The sequence below is a fragment of the Bos taurus genome, chromosome 17 (genome assembly GCF_002263795.3).
Source record: "Bos taurus isolate L1 Dominette 01449 registration number 42190680 breed Hereford chromosome 17, ARS-UCD2.0, whole genome shotgun sequence".
Taxonomy (NCBI): domain Eukaryota; kingdom Metazoa; phylum Chordata; class Mammalia; order Artiodactyla; family Bovidae; genus Bos; species Bos taurus.
The window spans coordinates 29,773,714-29,792,079 of NC_037344.1; the positions used below are offsets into that span (position 1 = coordinate 29,773,714).

Below are 18,366 nucleotides of genomic sequence, written 5' to 3' on the forward strand. Positions count from 1 at the left end.
GAAAATAAAATTTTTTAAAAAGTTGGAAAATAAATACAACAGAACTGTAATGACAGTGAAATCAGAAATGATAATAAATGTAAACAAAGTAGACTACAGAGCATATTACATTGGATTGAAAAAATTTAGCTATATAGTATATATAAGAGAAATGCCTGAAACATAAAGACACATTAAGACTGAAAGAGATAATTTAAAAAAATACTTAAATTCAGTCAAAGCAAAATATATTTGAGTCTTTAGCTTCAAAATTAAGCTAAGAACTCCTTTATTTCTATTTTTAAGAGGAAATTCTTACATTTAATCATATTTTTCTCCCTAAGAGAATGGTTTATATAATTTTCTTCCCCAAAGTTGGATTGCCAGTGTATTAAAATATGTTAATTCTAATATTGTCAGATTGCTTTTTCATTTATACTCTAATCAACAACACCTGAGAACGCCCTCCTCATGGTAGCACTAGGACTTTTTTTTTTAACCAATCTCTTTGATAAAAGGAAATTATTTTTTAGTCTTATATTTCTCCAACTTCAGATGTGGTATGTTCTGACTCATTTATGGATTTTCTCCTTTGTGAATTATCTGTTCATATCTTTTGTCCTTTTTTTTTAAATTGGGTTGTCTTTCTTATTAACTGTGCAATTTATGCCACAAACTATTATCTTCTCATTGCTTTAGACCGCAACCTCCAAATCAGTGTTGAATAACTGTGACAACAGGTATTCAATGGAATGGCTCCAATATTCTCTGATTATAAAAATCAGCAGGAAAAAAAACACTGTGTAACAGTTTATTATATTTAAGTAGTTTCATTTTATTCCTACTTTACCTTGAGTATTTCATTAAGAATGGCTGTCTCACCATCGAATATTCTTTTTCCTTATGTCGCTCAGTCATATCTCTTTGTAACTCCATGGACAGTAGCCCGCCAGACTCCTCTGTCCATGGGGATTCTCCAGGGAAGAATACTACAGTGGGTTGCCATGCCCTTCTCCAGGGGATCTTCCCAACCTAGGGATCGAACCCAGGTCTCGCAGATTGCAGGTGGATTCTCTACTGTCTGAGCCACCATTCCTCATGTTAACTGCACTGTTGAATTCTTCATTGTTAAAATGTTTATCATTAATATATAGATATTTTCAGATAAAGGTAGAGAAACAATGTACTTACCATTTAAAAAGTTAATTTTTAAAATTCATTTGCCTCCTCTTAAATAGGCAATAAGTTTACTAAGTTATTTTAAATTAAGTAAATAAATCAATAAAGTAACTTATCACTATTTATTTTTTTAATAAAAATGCATTTGCAGAAATGTTTCATCACAAACTAGTGCTACAAAAATAAATATAAAACAAATATACATGTTTACATATGTTACTTATAACATATACATTATTTACATGTTTAAAATTCAGAAACTCCAGCATGTTTTGTCCATGATTCTTAACATGTCTAAAGTAGGGATAACAATAAAAAAGCACAAATATACCACACACCATCTATATTTTGGCTTCAAAAGACTGTTCAATACAAACATATAAACACAGTAATTTCAAGGGTATATGTTCTAAGAGCAAAGTTAGGTGTTCTATTTTAGTCTATGACCACTACATTTTGTGACTGAAGTTCCATTCTGCTTTGTTCTCTCATTGGAAGACAGACATCCTTTATGGTACAGATTAAAATTCTCTTTTACAGAAAGGCTTTCTGAAGAAGTTTTTTAAAATAAAAATGTCACTTGAAAGCCAACAAAAAAGTTATTTATTAAACATATATCTAAAAGGAGCTTTAATCAATGAAAACTAGGAGTTGGATTAGAAAACATCAAAAGGATGGAAGAAAGACACTGTAATTTCTGTTTGATGTATTCTGGTAATTTTTCATTTTCTCCATACCTAAGTGAAGCAGAAAAGAAAAAGATAAAATCATAACTTAATCACTTGGTTTGTATGAATACCAAAAGGCACAGTAATTTTTCAATGGCAAAAGGCAGTGCAGAAAGATTATACAAAATTATTAAGACACTAAATCATACTCATTTGTATCCTTTTAAAATAGATCAATTTCTAAATGTATTTAAATAATAAAATAGATCAAAAAACTTGAACAGATTTTATACAAGCTGAAAATCTAGATTCCTCATTAAGTTGAAGACCCTAAAGAAAATACAAGCTAAACACATTATAATAACATTTCCATTAAATATCAAGATTTTCCAAACTACCATATCAAGTAAAAATCTGAACTTTTATCTTGAACATTTTATACCTGTATCTTTCCACTTTCTAGAACATTTGGAAGATGTTGTTTTAACAAGACCCCTCAACCTGTGAGTTCTTTAAATGATGGTACTGCATATATACACACAAAAGCAGTTGGTAGACACCCACAAACTATGTGTATCCCAAGTATTTCCTCCACAATAAGCACTTTTCATAAAGTAGCATGTTTGTATTGGCATCATTGGCACCCTCCCTCTTTTTAGGAAGTTATGGTTTGAAATGTGGAAACCAAACCACTGCTTTTGTTGTTGTTGACAGATTTTTCTTTGTTAGCATACGTATTGTATTAGCCTGGCATATACCCTCATTCAGAATGAATATATACATTCAAAAAATTCTTTTAATCATTAATCCCTTTACATTAGATCAGGGGGTACAGCCTTTCATTTGGGAAAAATAGTCTGGTTATCTATTAAGATAAAGATTCTTTGTTTCTGTGTTCTTTTATATAAACTATTAATACATTACTTAGAACTCAGAAGTCCATTACTTCTGAAAAGAGTCAACTTAGTTAGACTGAAGGAACAGTAAGGCTAAAGCAATCTAACCAACTGGTGTGGATAATACATACCAGCTACCTTGCATTCCTGTAGATAATCATAAAATATGGATTTCAAAAGACCATAGCTGCTTTGAATATGTAACAGTTTAAATAATAAGATGAACTTTGTCAACATGAAAAGAGTAACTTATGTCATTTATTTCAACATATAGAGAAAAAAAATTATAGCAAAGGGCTGAATCTCAACCAGTATTTTAAAACTTACCTAGTTGTTTGACCATCTGGTGATGTATAACTAATAGAAGACACTCCTGCCTGCACGACCAACTGGGACCCATCATTAAACTGAACCCACACAGCTCCACTAGTTAACTAGAAAAATAGTAAGCATACAAAATTACTATATAGCAGAGCATACATTTTTAAAAGGCACTTGTGTTTAACAGGTTTTTCACATAGTTAAAAAATAACAACAAAAAAACAACCCTTTAGGTAACTACAAATTTGGGGCTGTGATGGCAGCAACATTTGAGAATACCCGTATTTTTTTCAGGTGATTCCTTTAATAGATAGGACATCAGAAATTAAATTTATTCTACATAAATCCTGTTTTCCATTAATTTCTACTAGGATGTCTGAACAAGTGTTTTTCCTTTCCCATAGTATTTCTAGCTAAGAACAGATTTAGAAAATTACCAATCAACACTTCATTAGATTACAATTTTCATCCATTCTTTGTTCTTAGGCCACAAGAATTTTTGTTCTGCCTGAGAACGTTACATCTGTGCTTTTGAAACTTGTTCCTTTAGTCACTAATCCTTACAAGTGCCTGCCACTCCAAACTGTACAGGAATCCAACACTGGGGTTTACATCCAGATTCTGTCAACTAACTAGTAGCAATGTGCAAGTCAACCTATCCATCATAAGCCATAATTTTACTATCTGAAAGGAGATGGCATCAACTTTACTAGGTTTTATTTTGGGAAATAACGTGACAATGTATGTGAAAAACATGGTACTACATAGGAGGTACTCACAAATGCTGCGTTCCCTTCATTTCCTACCTCCATAAAGGACTAAGCTGTATTTTACTTCACTGGTAAGTAAAAATTCCATGTGCTATACTCAAAAGTCTCCAAAATTCAAGTTTTCAGATAACATACACATATAGGTTTACACCTACATAAAATTCTTTAAGTTTGCAATTCAGTGTAGACCCAACTTTAAAATTCAAAAAATCTTTTCAGCCAAATCAAAGTTACTCTAATATAGATTACAAATACTTTCTAAAACTTAAAATGCCTGGACGTTCTCAAGTCCTAATGTTTAGCCATTATTATGACCTCTACTTGGTATCAACTAGTTATCTAGAGTTTTCCAAGTGTATACAAATAAAAAATTTTGAAAATTATTAATGACACACCCAATGCAAAAAAGGTGTAAAAACTTTCTTGCAAAGAGAAATCTTTAATTTATATTTTTTGGTCACTGCCAATCACTGTGGAAACCAAATTACTACATACTTAGAAAATTAAAATTCACTTGCTTAAAAGTTTCTCACCTGTGTAGCCCAACCAACATTTTTCACAAAAACAGACTTCAAAAGTTGTGCTGATTTAGGGAGACAATCTTTAAGACTTCTAGGAGAGCTGTTTGTTTCAGAAGCTGCACCCATAAGGCCAAGTCCTTCATTTGTAACCACCTACAAACAGTAAAAGAAAGGAAGATATCATTTCTAAGCATTCCAGTAAATGAACCTTAGCAAAAGTAGATAATGACCAGATTTTCATTATCTTAATTTATTAAAAAAAAAAAAAGGTAAAAAAATATTATCACGTTATAGAAAATAAATGCACAGGATAGGAAAAAAACATTTTCATTTTGGTAGACTTCTTTTATTCATTTCCCCAAAGATATAATTTTTCATAGCTACAATTAAATGTTTGTGAACACACACACACACACAGATCTATTTCTTTAATCTTGTATTTTACTATATTGCTATATCATCTTCATTGGCATGATAGTTCATTTGGTAAAAATATAAGTTTATTTAACCATGACCCTATCATGGATATTAAGGAAGTTAATGATATTTTACTAGCAAAAATAAAACTATATATACGTTAGTATCTTTGGTGTTTTCCCTGAGGAGTCAGGTTAGGCCTTGCTGAGGTAATGCTTAAACTGAGAGCTGGAGGAGGAGAAAGCAAGCCATTAAAGGGTTCAGGAAAAGAAAAGCAGGTCAAGTGAACAACATGTGAAAAGGCCCTGAGAGTTTGACATAATTAAGCACAGACAGTGCTGGGGTAAAGTAGTTCAGGATGAGGCTGGAAAAGTAGCTAGGTGATGGTAAGACCACAGGTGGTTTTAATTTTATATCAAGGACATTAGGCAATCATCAAAGAGTTTAAAAGTACAGAAGTGACATACATTTACTTACAGGAGGATTAAGTACTGGTGCCTGTTTTGGAGAAGCAGCACTATTTATGATCATTCTATTCAGAGATGGTGTCTCTCTCATTGGGTAGTTTGGATCCACAGGAGGAGGAGGTGTTAAGGCCTTAGGTGAACTAGTACTACTAGGTCTTCTGAAGGAGAAAGACATGTCAAATACATTCCCTTAAAGCTTTCAATTTACAGAAAACAGAAGAATGCTCATAATGTAAACACTAAACTTAAAAAATTTACACATTTTAGTCATATTTAATACATTTCAAACATTTACCTTCCTACGATTATGGGGAAAAAGGGAGCACTTCCACTTTTCTTTTCCTCTTCTGAAATTATGGATTCCAGTGCTAAACAAATACGGTGGCCCTGTTTCAAAAGAGTGCTTTCTGTCATTACTTCACCTATGTCATTTGTAATGTTATTAACTGGTTAAGAAAACACCTACTAAAAGTAGGTACATACCTCATTAGCATGGTTCATATACATTTTTACCTCCTCTTTTAAGCTATTAACTTCACTTTCACCTTTTAAGGTGTAAGATCTGCCAGTCTTTTCGATCACCTGAATTAAATCTTCTGTTTTGTGTATCTTTGCTCCTTAAAAATTAAGCAGAAAATGTTTTATCATTTCTATAAATATTCATTATATGTATATAAATATATATGTGAATATATATGATATTATATTCATTATCATACTCCAGTATACAATAGCTCCTAGATCAAGGTATCATTTACATTTACTCACTGGCCATTAATAAAATGAGGCTCTCAAAGTAGTATTCCAATAAATATATGCCATTTTTCTTTTCTGCATACATCTGGCTTAAGTTTGATACTTTTATATTTTTCAAAAACCACTACTCATACAAATACGTAAGTGAAGGACAGCTATAATTATGTGTACTGTGTGAGTATATATTCTGTGTCCCTTAGAACACATAAAGGAGGAAACTTTACAGATTAAAAAGTAAACATCTTTATAGATTTAGAAATTAAGATTCTCTGGTTCAACCTTATCCTTTTGCAATATTTATTATTCTAAACATCTGGTATATGTCCATTTAAGTTCTAATAAGAAGTAGCATATCAATCAATGTTGTTAAACACACACGCACGCACGCACGCTGTGCTAGGGAATTCCCTGGTTCTCTAGTGGTTAGGATTTTGAGCTTTCCTTCCTGTGGCCTGGGTTTTAGTCCCTGGTCTGGGAACTGAGATCCCACAAGCACATGGTGTGGGCAAAAAAAGAACCAAACTGTGCTGAATTAAAAAAACAAACCCACAATTACAAAGTTACAAGCTAAAGGGGAAAAAAATAACCATTTCTAAATGGCACTTACCATCATAAAACCAAACCTCAAAATCAGCACCAGGGGAATTCTCCATCAAAACACATTTAGCATATCTTGTAAAATAAGTAATTTTAGGAGATTTAGATCTTACAAGCTGTACAAATCTGGAAGCATATTGATATTTTCGCCAGTACTTTTCTAGGCAGACAAAAGAAAGAAGTTACCTAATCTTAGGGAATGAAAATGTTGACATAAATTCAGTAATGGTCTTAATATTTATTTCTACTCTTTCTCAAAAATTTAAGTCAAAAGTTAATAATTCCATTACCCATGGTTAATAATCCTATTAAAAATAAAATATTTTAGAGATGGAAGTCTACTATTTTAATGAAAACTAAAGACAGTATAATAAAATTCCCAAGATGTATGTAACAAAATCTGATGGATTAGTATCATGACTATTAAAAAAAAAAATCTCTCTTTGAATCACTGACTCCTTATTAAAAGTAAGATAATGACTCTAGGGAAGTTTTAATAAATGAAAAGAGTTCTATCTAAGATATCAGAACCAAATGACTTTGAGAAAAAGAAATGTAGCACTTTTTATATTAGTAAAGTACAGCATGCTAAATTTTTGTAGTTCCCTATAACCGTGGTCATTTATGGGTTTCCCTGGTGGCTCACGGAGAAGGCTATGGCACCCCACTCCAGTACTCTTGCTTGGAAAATCCCATGGACGGAGAAGCCTGGTAGGCTGCAGTCCATGGGGTCGCTAAGAGTCGGACACGACTGAGTGACTTCACTTTCACTTTTCACTTTTCTGCACTGGAGAAGGAAATGGCAACCCACTCCAGTGTTCTTGCCTGGAGAATCCCAGGGACGGGGGAGCCTGTGGGCTGCCATCTATGGGGTCGCACAGAGTCAGACACGACTAAAGCGACTTAGCAGCAGCAGCTGGTGGCTCAGATGGTAAAGAATCTGCCTGCAATGTGGAGGACCTGGGTTCACTTTCTGGATCAGGAAGATCCCCTGGAGGAGGGCATGGCAACCCACTCCAGTGGCTCTTGCCTGGAGAATCCCCATGGACAGAGAAGCCTACCGGGCTGTAGTCCATGGGGTCACACAGAGTTGGACATGACTGAAGTGACTAAGCAGCAGAAGCAGCAGTGGTCATTTATAATATTTAATAGTCTTGCCTACCTGCTTTAATTCTAATAAGGTTAGGTTAGATAGGTTCTCTCATTTTCTTTTAAGTCACCTTAGGGAAGTCTTACTGCTCAGTACTTAATTTTCTAATTCATAATATCCAGAAACTGAACTGGGAGTCAAATTTGATTAACCACAATTACAAGGCATCATTATGTAGCACAGAAAGATTTCAAAAGTAAAAAACCAGATACTTCACGTTGAATTTTTAACACTATTCTAGACAAATTGTAACTAAACAAGTGTACAAAGTATATTTGTGGACACATGACTAATATTCCAGAGTTTTTCCTTAAATAAAGTAAAATTCCATTTTAACACAGAACATGCCTGAACACTGAATTAGTAAGGTACAGCACATCTCACCAGATACAAAGTTATAACAACATAACTTACAGCCCAAATGAAGGCAAAATACCTACAATTTATGATATCCACATGTATAGAGTTTATGTCTATGGATTTATATAAATCCATTATCTAAATTTATTCCCTGGTAAATTTACATACCTGGTAAATTATCAAAACTGTACCTACTGATGTTATCAGTAGGTGAGGGTGGTCTATCAGCAAGAAGAAAACCTCTTCCATCATTTGGATAATAAATAGTGATCTGTCAAAAAATTTTAAGAATTTTAATTATATGCCATTAAGTTAAAGAACTATATTTTGTCACTAAAATTATAAAAAGAGCTCACATGAATATTAAATTTTATTTTTATTGAAAACACTAAATATTCTAAAAGTAATTTTTTCACTGTTTAAACTTAAGCCTAAAGTTTAGATTTTGTTACTAGTTATAATTATTTTTAAACCACACTATTTTAGTATGCTATTTTAGTTTTTGAATTCTATATATACTATCATATCAGGAAAAGTAATTTAAAAAATTGTTTTGTAATAGAATGAATGGAATGGTAAATACTTAGGTGATGAAGCTGCAAGATAATAAAAGTGATGAAGCTGCAAGATAATAAAAGTGAATCTACATTACCATACTCCCGTCACTAGATATCTGAAGAACTTCTTTCACATATTCTTGAGATGCATAATCCTTCAGAAGCTCCACACATACCTCCTCTGAATCAAGTATGCTCACCTAAAAAAAAAAACAAAAACTAAAATCAGTAACAATTATTTATCAGAACATTCTGACATATATATTAGTGAAAAGCAAAGTACTTAACCATGGCAAAACCAAAAATTAACATAAAATAGCTGCTTCACTGCAATAGTCTAGATCACAGGTGTATGTGAGCACAACTGTGAAACATAAGGAGTAAAGGTGAGATGGTATAATGAGGCGTGAAATAACCAGTGAGCAGAAAGGAAGCAGAAGGCAGGGTGGAGAATTTAAGGGCTTTGGAAAGAATAGCCCTCCAATTAAAGGCAAGACTGGGTGAAATGGAAAACAAGGGACAAACAGGATGAATAGGGAATTAAAAAGTAAATATCACTATTCCCAATACACACAACATTAAAAAAAAAAATCCTCTACTTATTTTTCATATTCCTGTTAAAACATCAATAGTTCGAGATGTTAAAAAGTTATATTTTCTAGTTTATCTTTTTGAGACTGGATTAAATATAGAAATGAAAACAAAAGATAAAATACTAATATTAATTTAGTGATTAGGATTGTGAATAATATTTAACACAGCATTTGGCCAATATTACTTCTAAATGTTTTTCATTATCAACAATTTAAAGTTCATATCAGTTCACCATTCTTAAAGTATCCAGAAGAAAACAATAGCTATTTTTCCATAAACATGCAATCTCTTTTCTCTTACGTGAGTTTATCAAGTACATATAAAAAATGCAGGGACATTATAGGGAACCGAAAAGATACCATGCTTGATACCAGAAACCATATACTCAAGGAAATCATACAGTGATTTAGAAAAATAACAGACATACCACGGCCTTTTTGGTTTTCTGTCGGATTGGTTTTAACCTATAAGCAGTCAAAGGAGATGTAATGCTTCGTAATGTACGCTTCTGATAGACCAACGGTGGCTCCACACCCCTAGTCTTGCTTTGTTCACAAGAAGGATCTAAGCCAAAAACAGATTCTTGTTGAATTATTTCAGGTTTAGTGTGATATGCAGTCATATATTTCACGGTATTCAAATGTTTTACAGAACATGCATTGTCAGAAGCATTGCGGCTTCTTTTGGCTCTTGTATCAGTCTAGGCATTTCCTGATGTGTCCTGCAAATCTGGATGGCCCTGGAAATCTGTTTGGGCTAATACTGTGGTGCTCAGTAGCTTCTCTTAAATGAGCTACAGTATACATAAAATAAAGCAACTTAGTGAATAATTAAAGTCAAGTCTACACAAAACAATGTCATGCTGGTTACAACAGCATAATTTTTTATGAAGAACAAAAGAAATCTAGTTTAAAAAAAAAAAACATAATTTTTCAGTTTAAGATATGGCATAAGGGACTTCCTGGCAGTCCAGCCATTAGGAATTGGAGCTTTCACAGCCAAGGGCCCAGGCTCAATCCCTGGTCCGGGAACTAAGATCCCACAAGCCATGCAGTGCGGCCACAAAAAGAGAAAAAAAGATATGGCATAATAGTGACTTTAAAAAAAGATAGTGACTTTAAAAGGATATTTTAAGCTAGCCTGCAAAGGAATACCTTTAAATCTAAGACTAAGAAAGAAAAGATACCAATATGAAATTAATTTTTCAATCAAAGCAAAAACTAGTCACCTACTAAATGGGTCACCTACTAATGCTAAACAAGCAACTGCCAATGCTGCAATAAATACAGATTTGAGAGGAGTTCCCAAATAATCATTCTACATAACATGTAAGCTAAGGACTATTTCATTTTTACTTACAAAATATGCAACTAAAGCTAAAACACACTGAAATATACTAAATAGCTTTAATATGATTAATACTTAATATTACAAATGTTATTTGTAGCTACATTTCTAAAAAAGCTCTTGTTGAACTTTACCTATTTAAATTTTATATATCAACAGTTCTAGAGTTCACATGGAGACAGACATTATTTTTTTAAAAGCCCTTAAAATGATTAGAGTATATAAAACTTCGTAAGGCAATTTTTCTAATGCTAAATCTAAAAATCTGTATCTAGGTTTTCCCCTTAAGTGACTTTTACATGCTTCCCCTCCTCACCACCATTATAATAGGAAATATCTTATATCAAGTAATATACTTTAAAATTGCAGCAGCACTACTAGAGTATTATAAACAAGGTTACCCCAGACATGTCCATGTTACCACACAAGAAGTATCTATAAACACAGTAGAAGGTTAAGTACAAGATTTAAGCACAGGGCAGTTTTATAGTTTAAAACACATAAGGTTGAATTATCAGCTTTAACAAGTACATACGAGAAGATTAATTATCTTTTGGGCTCTTGAAAATAATACACATACAAAAAAATAGATTTGTGGTGACAAAACAACTCTACTTAAATTACACCCATATATTATGTACTTTGTCTGAAGTAATATGATACTTAGTAAAAAATTATCCTCTCCTCTCCATATGTTTCTTCCATATGTTTCTTTTTTATTCTCACTTTTGCCCATAATTATTTTCCAACCCACTTCTGTGAATCTAGCATGTTCATGAAGGAGAAATGTTTAACTTTCAAACTCTGGGTCTATAAATGAAATAATGACTTAATGACAGCTGTTTAACAGTGTTTAGGTTTTAGTAGCTGTGTAGTGTATGCGAGGTCCCACTGGTATACTATGATATCCATACCCCCTTATAGTTAAAAATAAAATCAACCATCTTTTGATTATTTTATAGGCACTGATACAGGTACTAATTACAGAGCGACTGTGAGAGCAGAGGGGTTTAGAGACTGAAGTCTCTGAGCCAGAGCGTGTGTTAGACTCATGTCTCTTCTATTTATGGACAGTGTGGCTTGGCAAATTAAGCTTTGTGCACTCTAACTTCCTCATTTGTAAGACAGGGTAATAATAGTGTCTTCCTCCTATAGTTTTTGTGAGAATTTAAAAAGTTAATAATATATGTTAAGCATTAAAGACAGTGGTTGATAAATACTCAAAATGTATTGTTTTTACTATTATTATAACTAGGTTTATTCAAAATGCCATTATTTCCTTAAGAAAATCCAAAGAGAAAACTGCAATGCTTGCTAAGTGGCCAAATTATTAATATTTTATTAAATAGTCCATTAAAAACTGACCATTTATTTGCAGATTCCCAAACCATTGTTGCACCATTTCAGTCTGAGGTGTCTGTTCAGGAAATGGAAAGGGAGTTTTTCCTGGACAAAGATGATTGGAGCTAAAGAAAGAAAAAAAATTTTTCCATAAACTAATAAAAAATTATCTGATAATAACTTTGTAAGATAAAAATACTTTAAAAAGAGATTTCTTTTAATACGAACACCTAAAAACTTAGATTAATAGTAGAACTCAATATTTACATAACTAAATTGTCTCTACAAAGCTAAATTCCCATGCCAAAATGCCCAAAGCACTGTGACACTATTTCTATATGGCTACTATCCTCTTGTAATTTAAGAATAAAAATTAGAGGGAAAAAAAAAACCCAAACACTAGTCACTAAAAACCTAGTCTTCACATGAGAAGCAGGTAACAGTATGATTACTCGTCACTTAAGCTCAGCTACTCTGTGTGTGTGTTTATGTATGGTTACTGTTAAGAGTACTTTAGGGATCACACATGTTTAAAATATGATATACTGCACTTGAGACCTGCTTCATATAAAATTAAACATGACACTAAAAATTCCAAAGTATTAAACACATACTACAGATACATCCATGAGCACATATACTCATTTTAATTCTTAACTACAATTCAAAATTATCATTCTGACTTTCTCCCTATTAAAAAATAGAAATCATAGTTAAGAAGTGCCCCAGGAATATCTGATAGGATTAGAAAAAAGGTACCCCCAACCTAAGTTACAAGCAGCTTCATGTTTGTGATAATACAATGCTTATCTAAAAGTACAATGCTTTTGATAGAATTATTCTTACAGTGCTTGATTGTTATCAGGTCCTTCAAAAGATCCAGAACTATTGGATGTTTTTTCCTTAAAGAAGTGAAAAATATTAGCATCGTTGTTTGTGGGTGAGTATCTTTCATTTTCCTCCACTCCTGATCGTTTGGATTTTGAAAGCATTTCTGCTGAGTAACATCGTTCCATTGTGTATGTTTTCACTCTAGACTGACCATGAGAAGTCTCAGATCTATCAGACGAATGGGCTCTACGAAGGTATCGAGAATGTGGTCTTTCTTCTGCCTCTTGGATTACTCTTCCCCTTCCACTATTACTGGTTTCTTGTTCTTGATTGCCCCATGAAGTATAAAAGCTGATTCCATCTCCTGAAGAAGAAAAATCACTTGGATTTTTATTCTTTGGAAATATAGTCATTTTATTTGGGAGTGGCTGTTCAATCAAAAGTCGTCTTCTGTCAAATAAACTACCACTTATACTGGTACTGGAAGAAGCTGTAATTGCTGTAGAAATTGTGGCATGTCCACTATCAATCGAGTCTTCTACAGTTCCTAAATCCTTGCTTTTTTTTGAAGAATTTCGGGACATAAAAGGATGATCTAATACTGAAGACAGACTTAAACGATCTGCTGGATTTCTACGAAGTAACTGGTGAATAAGGTCCTTGGCTTCTCTTGACAAAAAAGTTGGCATTTCATAATCTGCCAATACTACTTTATTTAATGTGTTCTTGACTGTGTCAGTGTCAAAAGGCGGTCTCCCAATAAGTAACGTATAAAACATACAGCCCAAGGACCAAATATCAGATTCAAGTCCATGTGCACTTCGAGTTGCAATTTCTGGAGAAATGTAATTAGGAGTTCCACATAATGTATAGTGCTTTTCATGTGGCATTTTCAACTGAGCTGCCAGCCCAAAATCAGCAATCTTGATGTTCATATTACGTGTAAGTAAGAGGTTAGAAAGTGTGAGGTCCCGGTGTAATATACCATGTGAATGGAGATATAACATTCCTGTGATGATTTGGTGCATGAAGTGTCGAGCTGTTAGAATGCAAAAAATAAAAGTTACAACTTATAAAATCTGAAGATTCAGTATTTAGAATACATTACGAAACCCAAGCACATAAGCTAATATTACAATTAATGAACTGGTTTGTGGCTTAGTTTCACCAACCAAAATACCACTCTGATAATTTTATAATATTCTTTAATATTTCCCTTTAAGACATCGAGGCACTCCTTGTAATCTTTGTCTTTTACAACTGATGAGTTTTCTAATACAGTTAAGGGATACTTACTTTTATTAAGAATTGAGAATGACTAGGGTTAACTAGGGTAACCAGAAGTCCATAGAAATTAAGAGAAAATATTTATAATTAAACAAAAAATTCATAAACATGCTCAAATTTTAAAAAAGAGGAAAGCAACCTAAAGTTCCTTTGATGTCCCTATGTTCTGCACGCATACTCAGTCGTGTCTGACTCTTTGCGACCTCATGAACTGTAGCCCATCAGGCTCTCTGTCCATGGGATTTGGTTGCCATTTCCTTCTCCAGGAGATCTTCCTGACCCAGGGATTGAACCCGCATCAGCTACATCTCCTGGATTAGCAAGTGGATTCTTTACCACTTCACCACCTGGGAATTGGCCAGCTATACTTTCTCTTCTGTGAACAGTGTCCTTATATCCCTCATCCATTTTCCTATTCATTTGTCTTTTTCTTTTTAGGCATGCCTTATTTTTCTTTTTTGATTGCGCTGGGTCTTTGCTGCTGTGTGCGGGCTTTCTCTAGTTGCAGCGAGCAGGGGCTACTCTTCACTGCATGGTGCATGGGCTTCTCACTGTGTGTGCAGAGCATAGGCTCGTAGTTATGGCACATGGCTCAGGTTTCGATGGCTGGTTCTACAGCAAGAGCTTAGTCTCTCTGTGGCGTGTAGAATCTCCTGGGTCAGGGATTGAACCTATGTCCCCTGCATTGGCAGGGGGACTCTTAACCACTGTACCACCAGGGAAGTCCAGGCATGCCTTATATATTAAATGTTAATTGGCCAGCCATTTATTTTATAAATATTTTCTTCCTATCTTTAACTTTGAAATTTGTTGAAGTTGCTCAGTCGTGTCCAACTCTTTGCTACCCCATGGACTGTAGCCTACCAGGCTCCTTGGTCCATGGGATTTCCCAGGCAAGAATACTGGAGTGGGTTGCCATTTCCTTCTCCAGGGGATCTTTCCGACCCAGGGATCGAACCCGGGTCTCCTGCATTGTAGGCAGATGCTTTACCGTCTGAGCTACCAGGAAATTTGTTGACAGTATCTTTTGTGATATACATTCTTGGTTTTAATTAAATTGGTAATTCATTTCCTTCCTACTTTTTGTAAATTATGTCTTATATAAGAAGACCCTACTATATAAGAAGACCCTACAGTATTATGAAAATATACAGTATTCATCATCAATATGTATATGAATTTTTCAATTTGTATAATGTACTTACTTTCAGTCTAAGGATATAAACGTTTCCATGACTCTTAATATGTGTGACCAAATTGTTTTCTAAATGGGTTAAATATAGAATCAAATGGACAAAAAAGCCTGTCAACAACCATCTTTCTTAGATTTCAATCTAGCCTGCAATCTCAGTTAGCAGGGTAAGATAATTTGAAAACCATCATTTCTGGAACTTCCTTGGTGGTCCAGTGGGTAAGACTCCAAACTCCCAAATCAGGGGGCCCGGGGTTCAATCCCTGCTTGGGCAACTAGATCCTGCATGCATGCCACAACTGAGTCTGCAAGCCTCAATGAAGATTCTGGGAGCTGCAACTAAGACGCAGCACAGCCTAAATAAATAAATAGACAGATAGAAAACAATCATTTGTATGATGATACATGGACCTTACTTGATCCTGATCTGAAATATAAAAATGTTACTTCTAAGAAACTGTGGAAGCTGAAACTGACAATGTGTTTGATAGTAAAGAATTATTAGGTGTGATAGTGACTTTGTGCTTACTTTTTTTTTTTTTTAAGTCTGTCTCATTTAGAGATAAAAAGATGTCTATGATTTGCTTCAAAACACTCTGGGGCACTGGGGGAATAAGAAGAGTAAGATGAAACTATTTGACCATGAGTTGATAGTTCTGAAAGATGATTGGTAAGTTCATAGGGGCTCATATTACTCTCTCAGTTTAAATGTTTGACATTTTCTACAGCAAATGGGTTCAGAAACTACTTTATAATTTTCTAGATGTCAAAGGATACACATTAAACCGTGACCAATGATTTAAAATAAAGGATAGTAAATTTCTCCTACTTTATTTCTATAACATCTAAATTATTCACATGAATTAACAGCTGTTTAAAGTTTGGTGGGGGGGAACAGTCTCCTTTTGTAGCCTAAAGTAATAATTGAAACAGTTTTATTAAATATTACAAAATAGTACATTCGTCAAAACTACAAAAAGTAAAACTCATATCTACCAAAAATTTTTTTTAAAGGAAAAAAAAGAAGTATGGCTTACCTTCATTTTCTGAGAATGGTTTTCTTCTGTTTTTTAAATACCTGTTCATTTCTCCGTTATGGCACATTTCTAATACTAGGTACACATAATTGTTATCTTCAAAATAGTTATACAGCTGAAATGTAAAAGGGTGTAATAAATTATAATAGAGAAAAATTCAATGTCCTTGGCCACTTTTATAAAATGTGTATCTTACCTCCAAGATAGAAGGATGTTTCAATTGGCAATGTATTTTCACCTCATTTTGGACTCTCTGTACCATTCCAGCTTTGTACATGGCTTTCTTATCTATCTAAAATAACATGAGAGTTTCAAACATTCACGATAAACTTTCAAATGTGAATTTGTCATGTTAACTTTGAAAAAAGAAAATATACTTTGAAATATTATTTAGTCCTTTTATCTACTTTTTAGATCAATTTATTCTGTTGTCTGTTTTCCCCATGCACCCAGCAGAGTGCTTGGCAGAATGAACATTCAATAAATTTCTCCAATACATTCCAATATACTCTATCAACTTAAAGAATTTATAGCTCAACTATAGTATCTATGATAACAACAACAACACAAATTTAGCAAAGTTTTAAAAGAAAACTTCCCTTCCCTTTTTCTACTGGTTTAGGTGTTTATTAATCTGCTTTTATTACTCCAGTTAGACTAACTCCTAACAATCAAGAATAGTATTTTAGCTTGTTACAGTGCAAAACAGAATTATGCACAAGGGTATTCTTCTTCTTATAAACAAATTATTATTTGTTCTTTGATTTCTACCAATTACTCCAAGTATGCATAATTAGAACAGATACTAGATCTAATGAACATTAGTAAAGATAAGGCATTTATTTAAGATATCCTTAAATTCACCTGTTGGAATTACCGTCTTTTGCTTAAGCAATGGGTTTTTTACACCATAAAGGAAAGGCTGGCAGGTAAGGAGTTTCTAACATCTCAAGTAGCAAACCTCTCTAGTTATTTGCAAAGTAGAAGTGAGAAACTGATTAATATATTCTTACCATTTTGATTGCAACTTCCAAACCAGTGTGAATGGACTCAGCTCTATAAACACCAGCAAATGATCCTTTACCAAGCAGATTTCCAACTCTAAAATCCTTAAAAGTTAAAATTAAAGAATATGTGTGATGACTCCCAGAAGTAGAAAGGAAGAGAAATAGGAAGGAACTGGAAAGAGGATAAAAAGGATCGAAAGGAGAATTTGCATTTAAAATTCAAGCAGGTATTACACCTCAATACAGCTGGTGTCTGGGGTAGACAGCATGTTGACGGCTTGTGTGTCTGTGAGCTTCCAGGCTGGTTTCTAGATACAGCACCCTAATGATCTGGTTCCTTAGCCTCAGCAACCTCTTCCCTCCTCCCACCTCCAGCCAACCCCTGAGAGCTAAGGGCTGGAACGGAATCCCGCCGCAGGTCCCGCCGGAGGTAACCGCCATCCCCTTGGAGAAGGGGGAGACACCCTAGCCCAGCTCTAGCGCGGCAGCTCCGGCGGGATCACTGACCAGGGGGCGCCGTATCTACGGACAGAAGGGCGGGGCCGCAAGGGACTCACCTGTCCCACCGCCGCCGCATCTCCGAGGGGCGGGCCGCTCCGCCCCCAAACAGCCGGGCCCGGGTGGTTGGGACCCTCCCCAGGCACTTCGGAGCCCGCCCAGCAGCAGTTAGTTTCGTCTTATCCCCTTCCTGCCAGAGTCTCGAGACCCGGCACTCCGACTCCCGCCCGCCCTACTGGGGACTGCCGAGTCTTTTCACCTCGATCTTTTCTCCGATGCAGGTCGCCATATTTCCAGGCCGCGGCCCGTGCTCCCCGGATCAGCTCCCTTCACGCAGTTCCTTCGAGGCAGCACTCCAAGCAGCCAGCAGGTCTTGGCGCCCATCAGGCTCGGCTCTCTAGGGCGCCGCTCTTTGCGACGACAGCACAGCCACAGAAAGGTCTACCGGGCACCTTCTGACGCCTGGGCGGCGCCTCCGCGCTCCCATTTTGAAAAACTCCCGCCGGTGGCTGTCCTTAGAGGTTGGAGGTGACGTAAAGAGGCGGGTCGCTCCGAAGAGGTTGAGCCGGGCCGCGCATGCGTGGTAGGCGCCTT

At 34.9% G+C, this 18,366-nt stretch overlaps 1 protein-coding gene across 3 annotated transcripts; it reads right to left on the bottom strand.

Moving 5' to 3' along the window:
• Nucleotides 1-1,268: 1,268 nt before the first annotated feature.
• Nucleotides 1,269-18,296, bottom strand: PLK4 (polo like kinase 4). 3 transcript variants are annotated; one of them, XM_010813736.3, is made up of 16 exons: nucleotides 18,032-18,283; nucleotides 17,281-17,376; nucleotides 16,464-16,559; nucleotides 16,268-16,382; nucleotides 12,767-13,790; nucleotides 11,945-12,045; nucleotides 9,660-9,796; nucleotides 8,734-8,838; nucleotides 8,250-8,352; nucleotides 6,582-6,731; nucleotides 5,702-5,835; nucleotides 5,514-5,605; nucleotides 5,229-5,373; nucleotides 4,347-4,487; nucleotides 3,050-3,156; nucleotides 1,269-1,895 (listed from the first exon to the last, which is right to left on the bottom strand). In XM_010813736.3, the coding sequence occupies exons 1-16, from the start codon at nucleotides 18,059-18,061 to the stop codon at nucleotides 1,793-1,795; spliced, it is 2,679 nt and encodes an 892-aa protein (XP_010812038.1). In that variant the 5' UTR covers nucleotides 18,062-18,283; the 3' UTR covers nucleotides 1,269-1,792.
• Nucleotides 18,297-18,366: the final 70 nt, after the last annotated feature.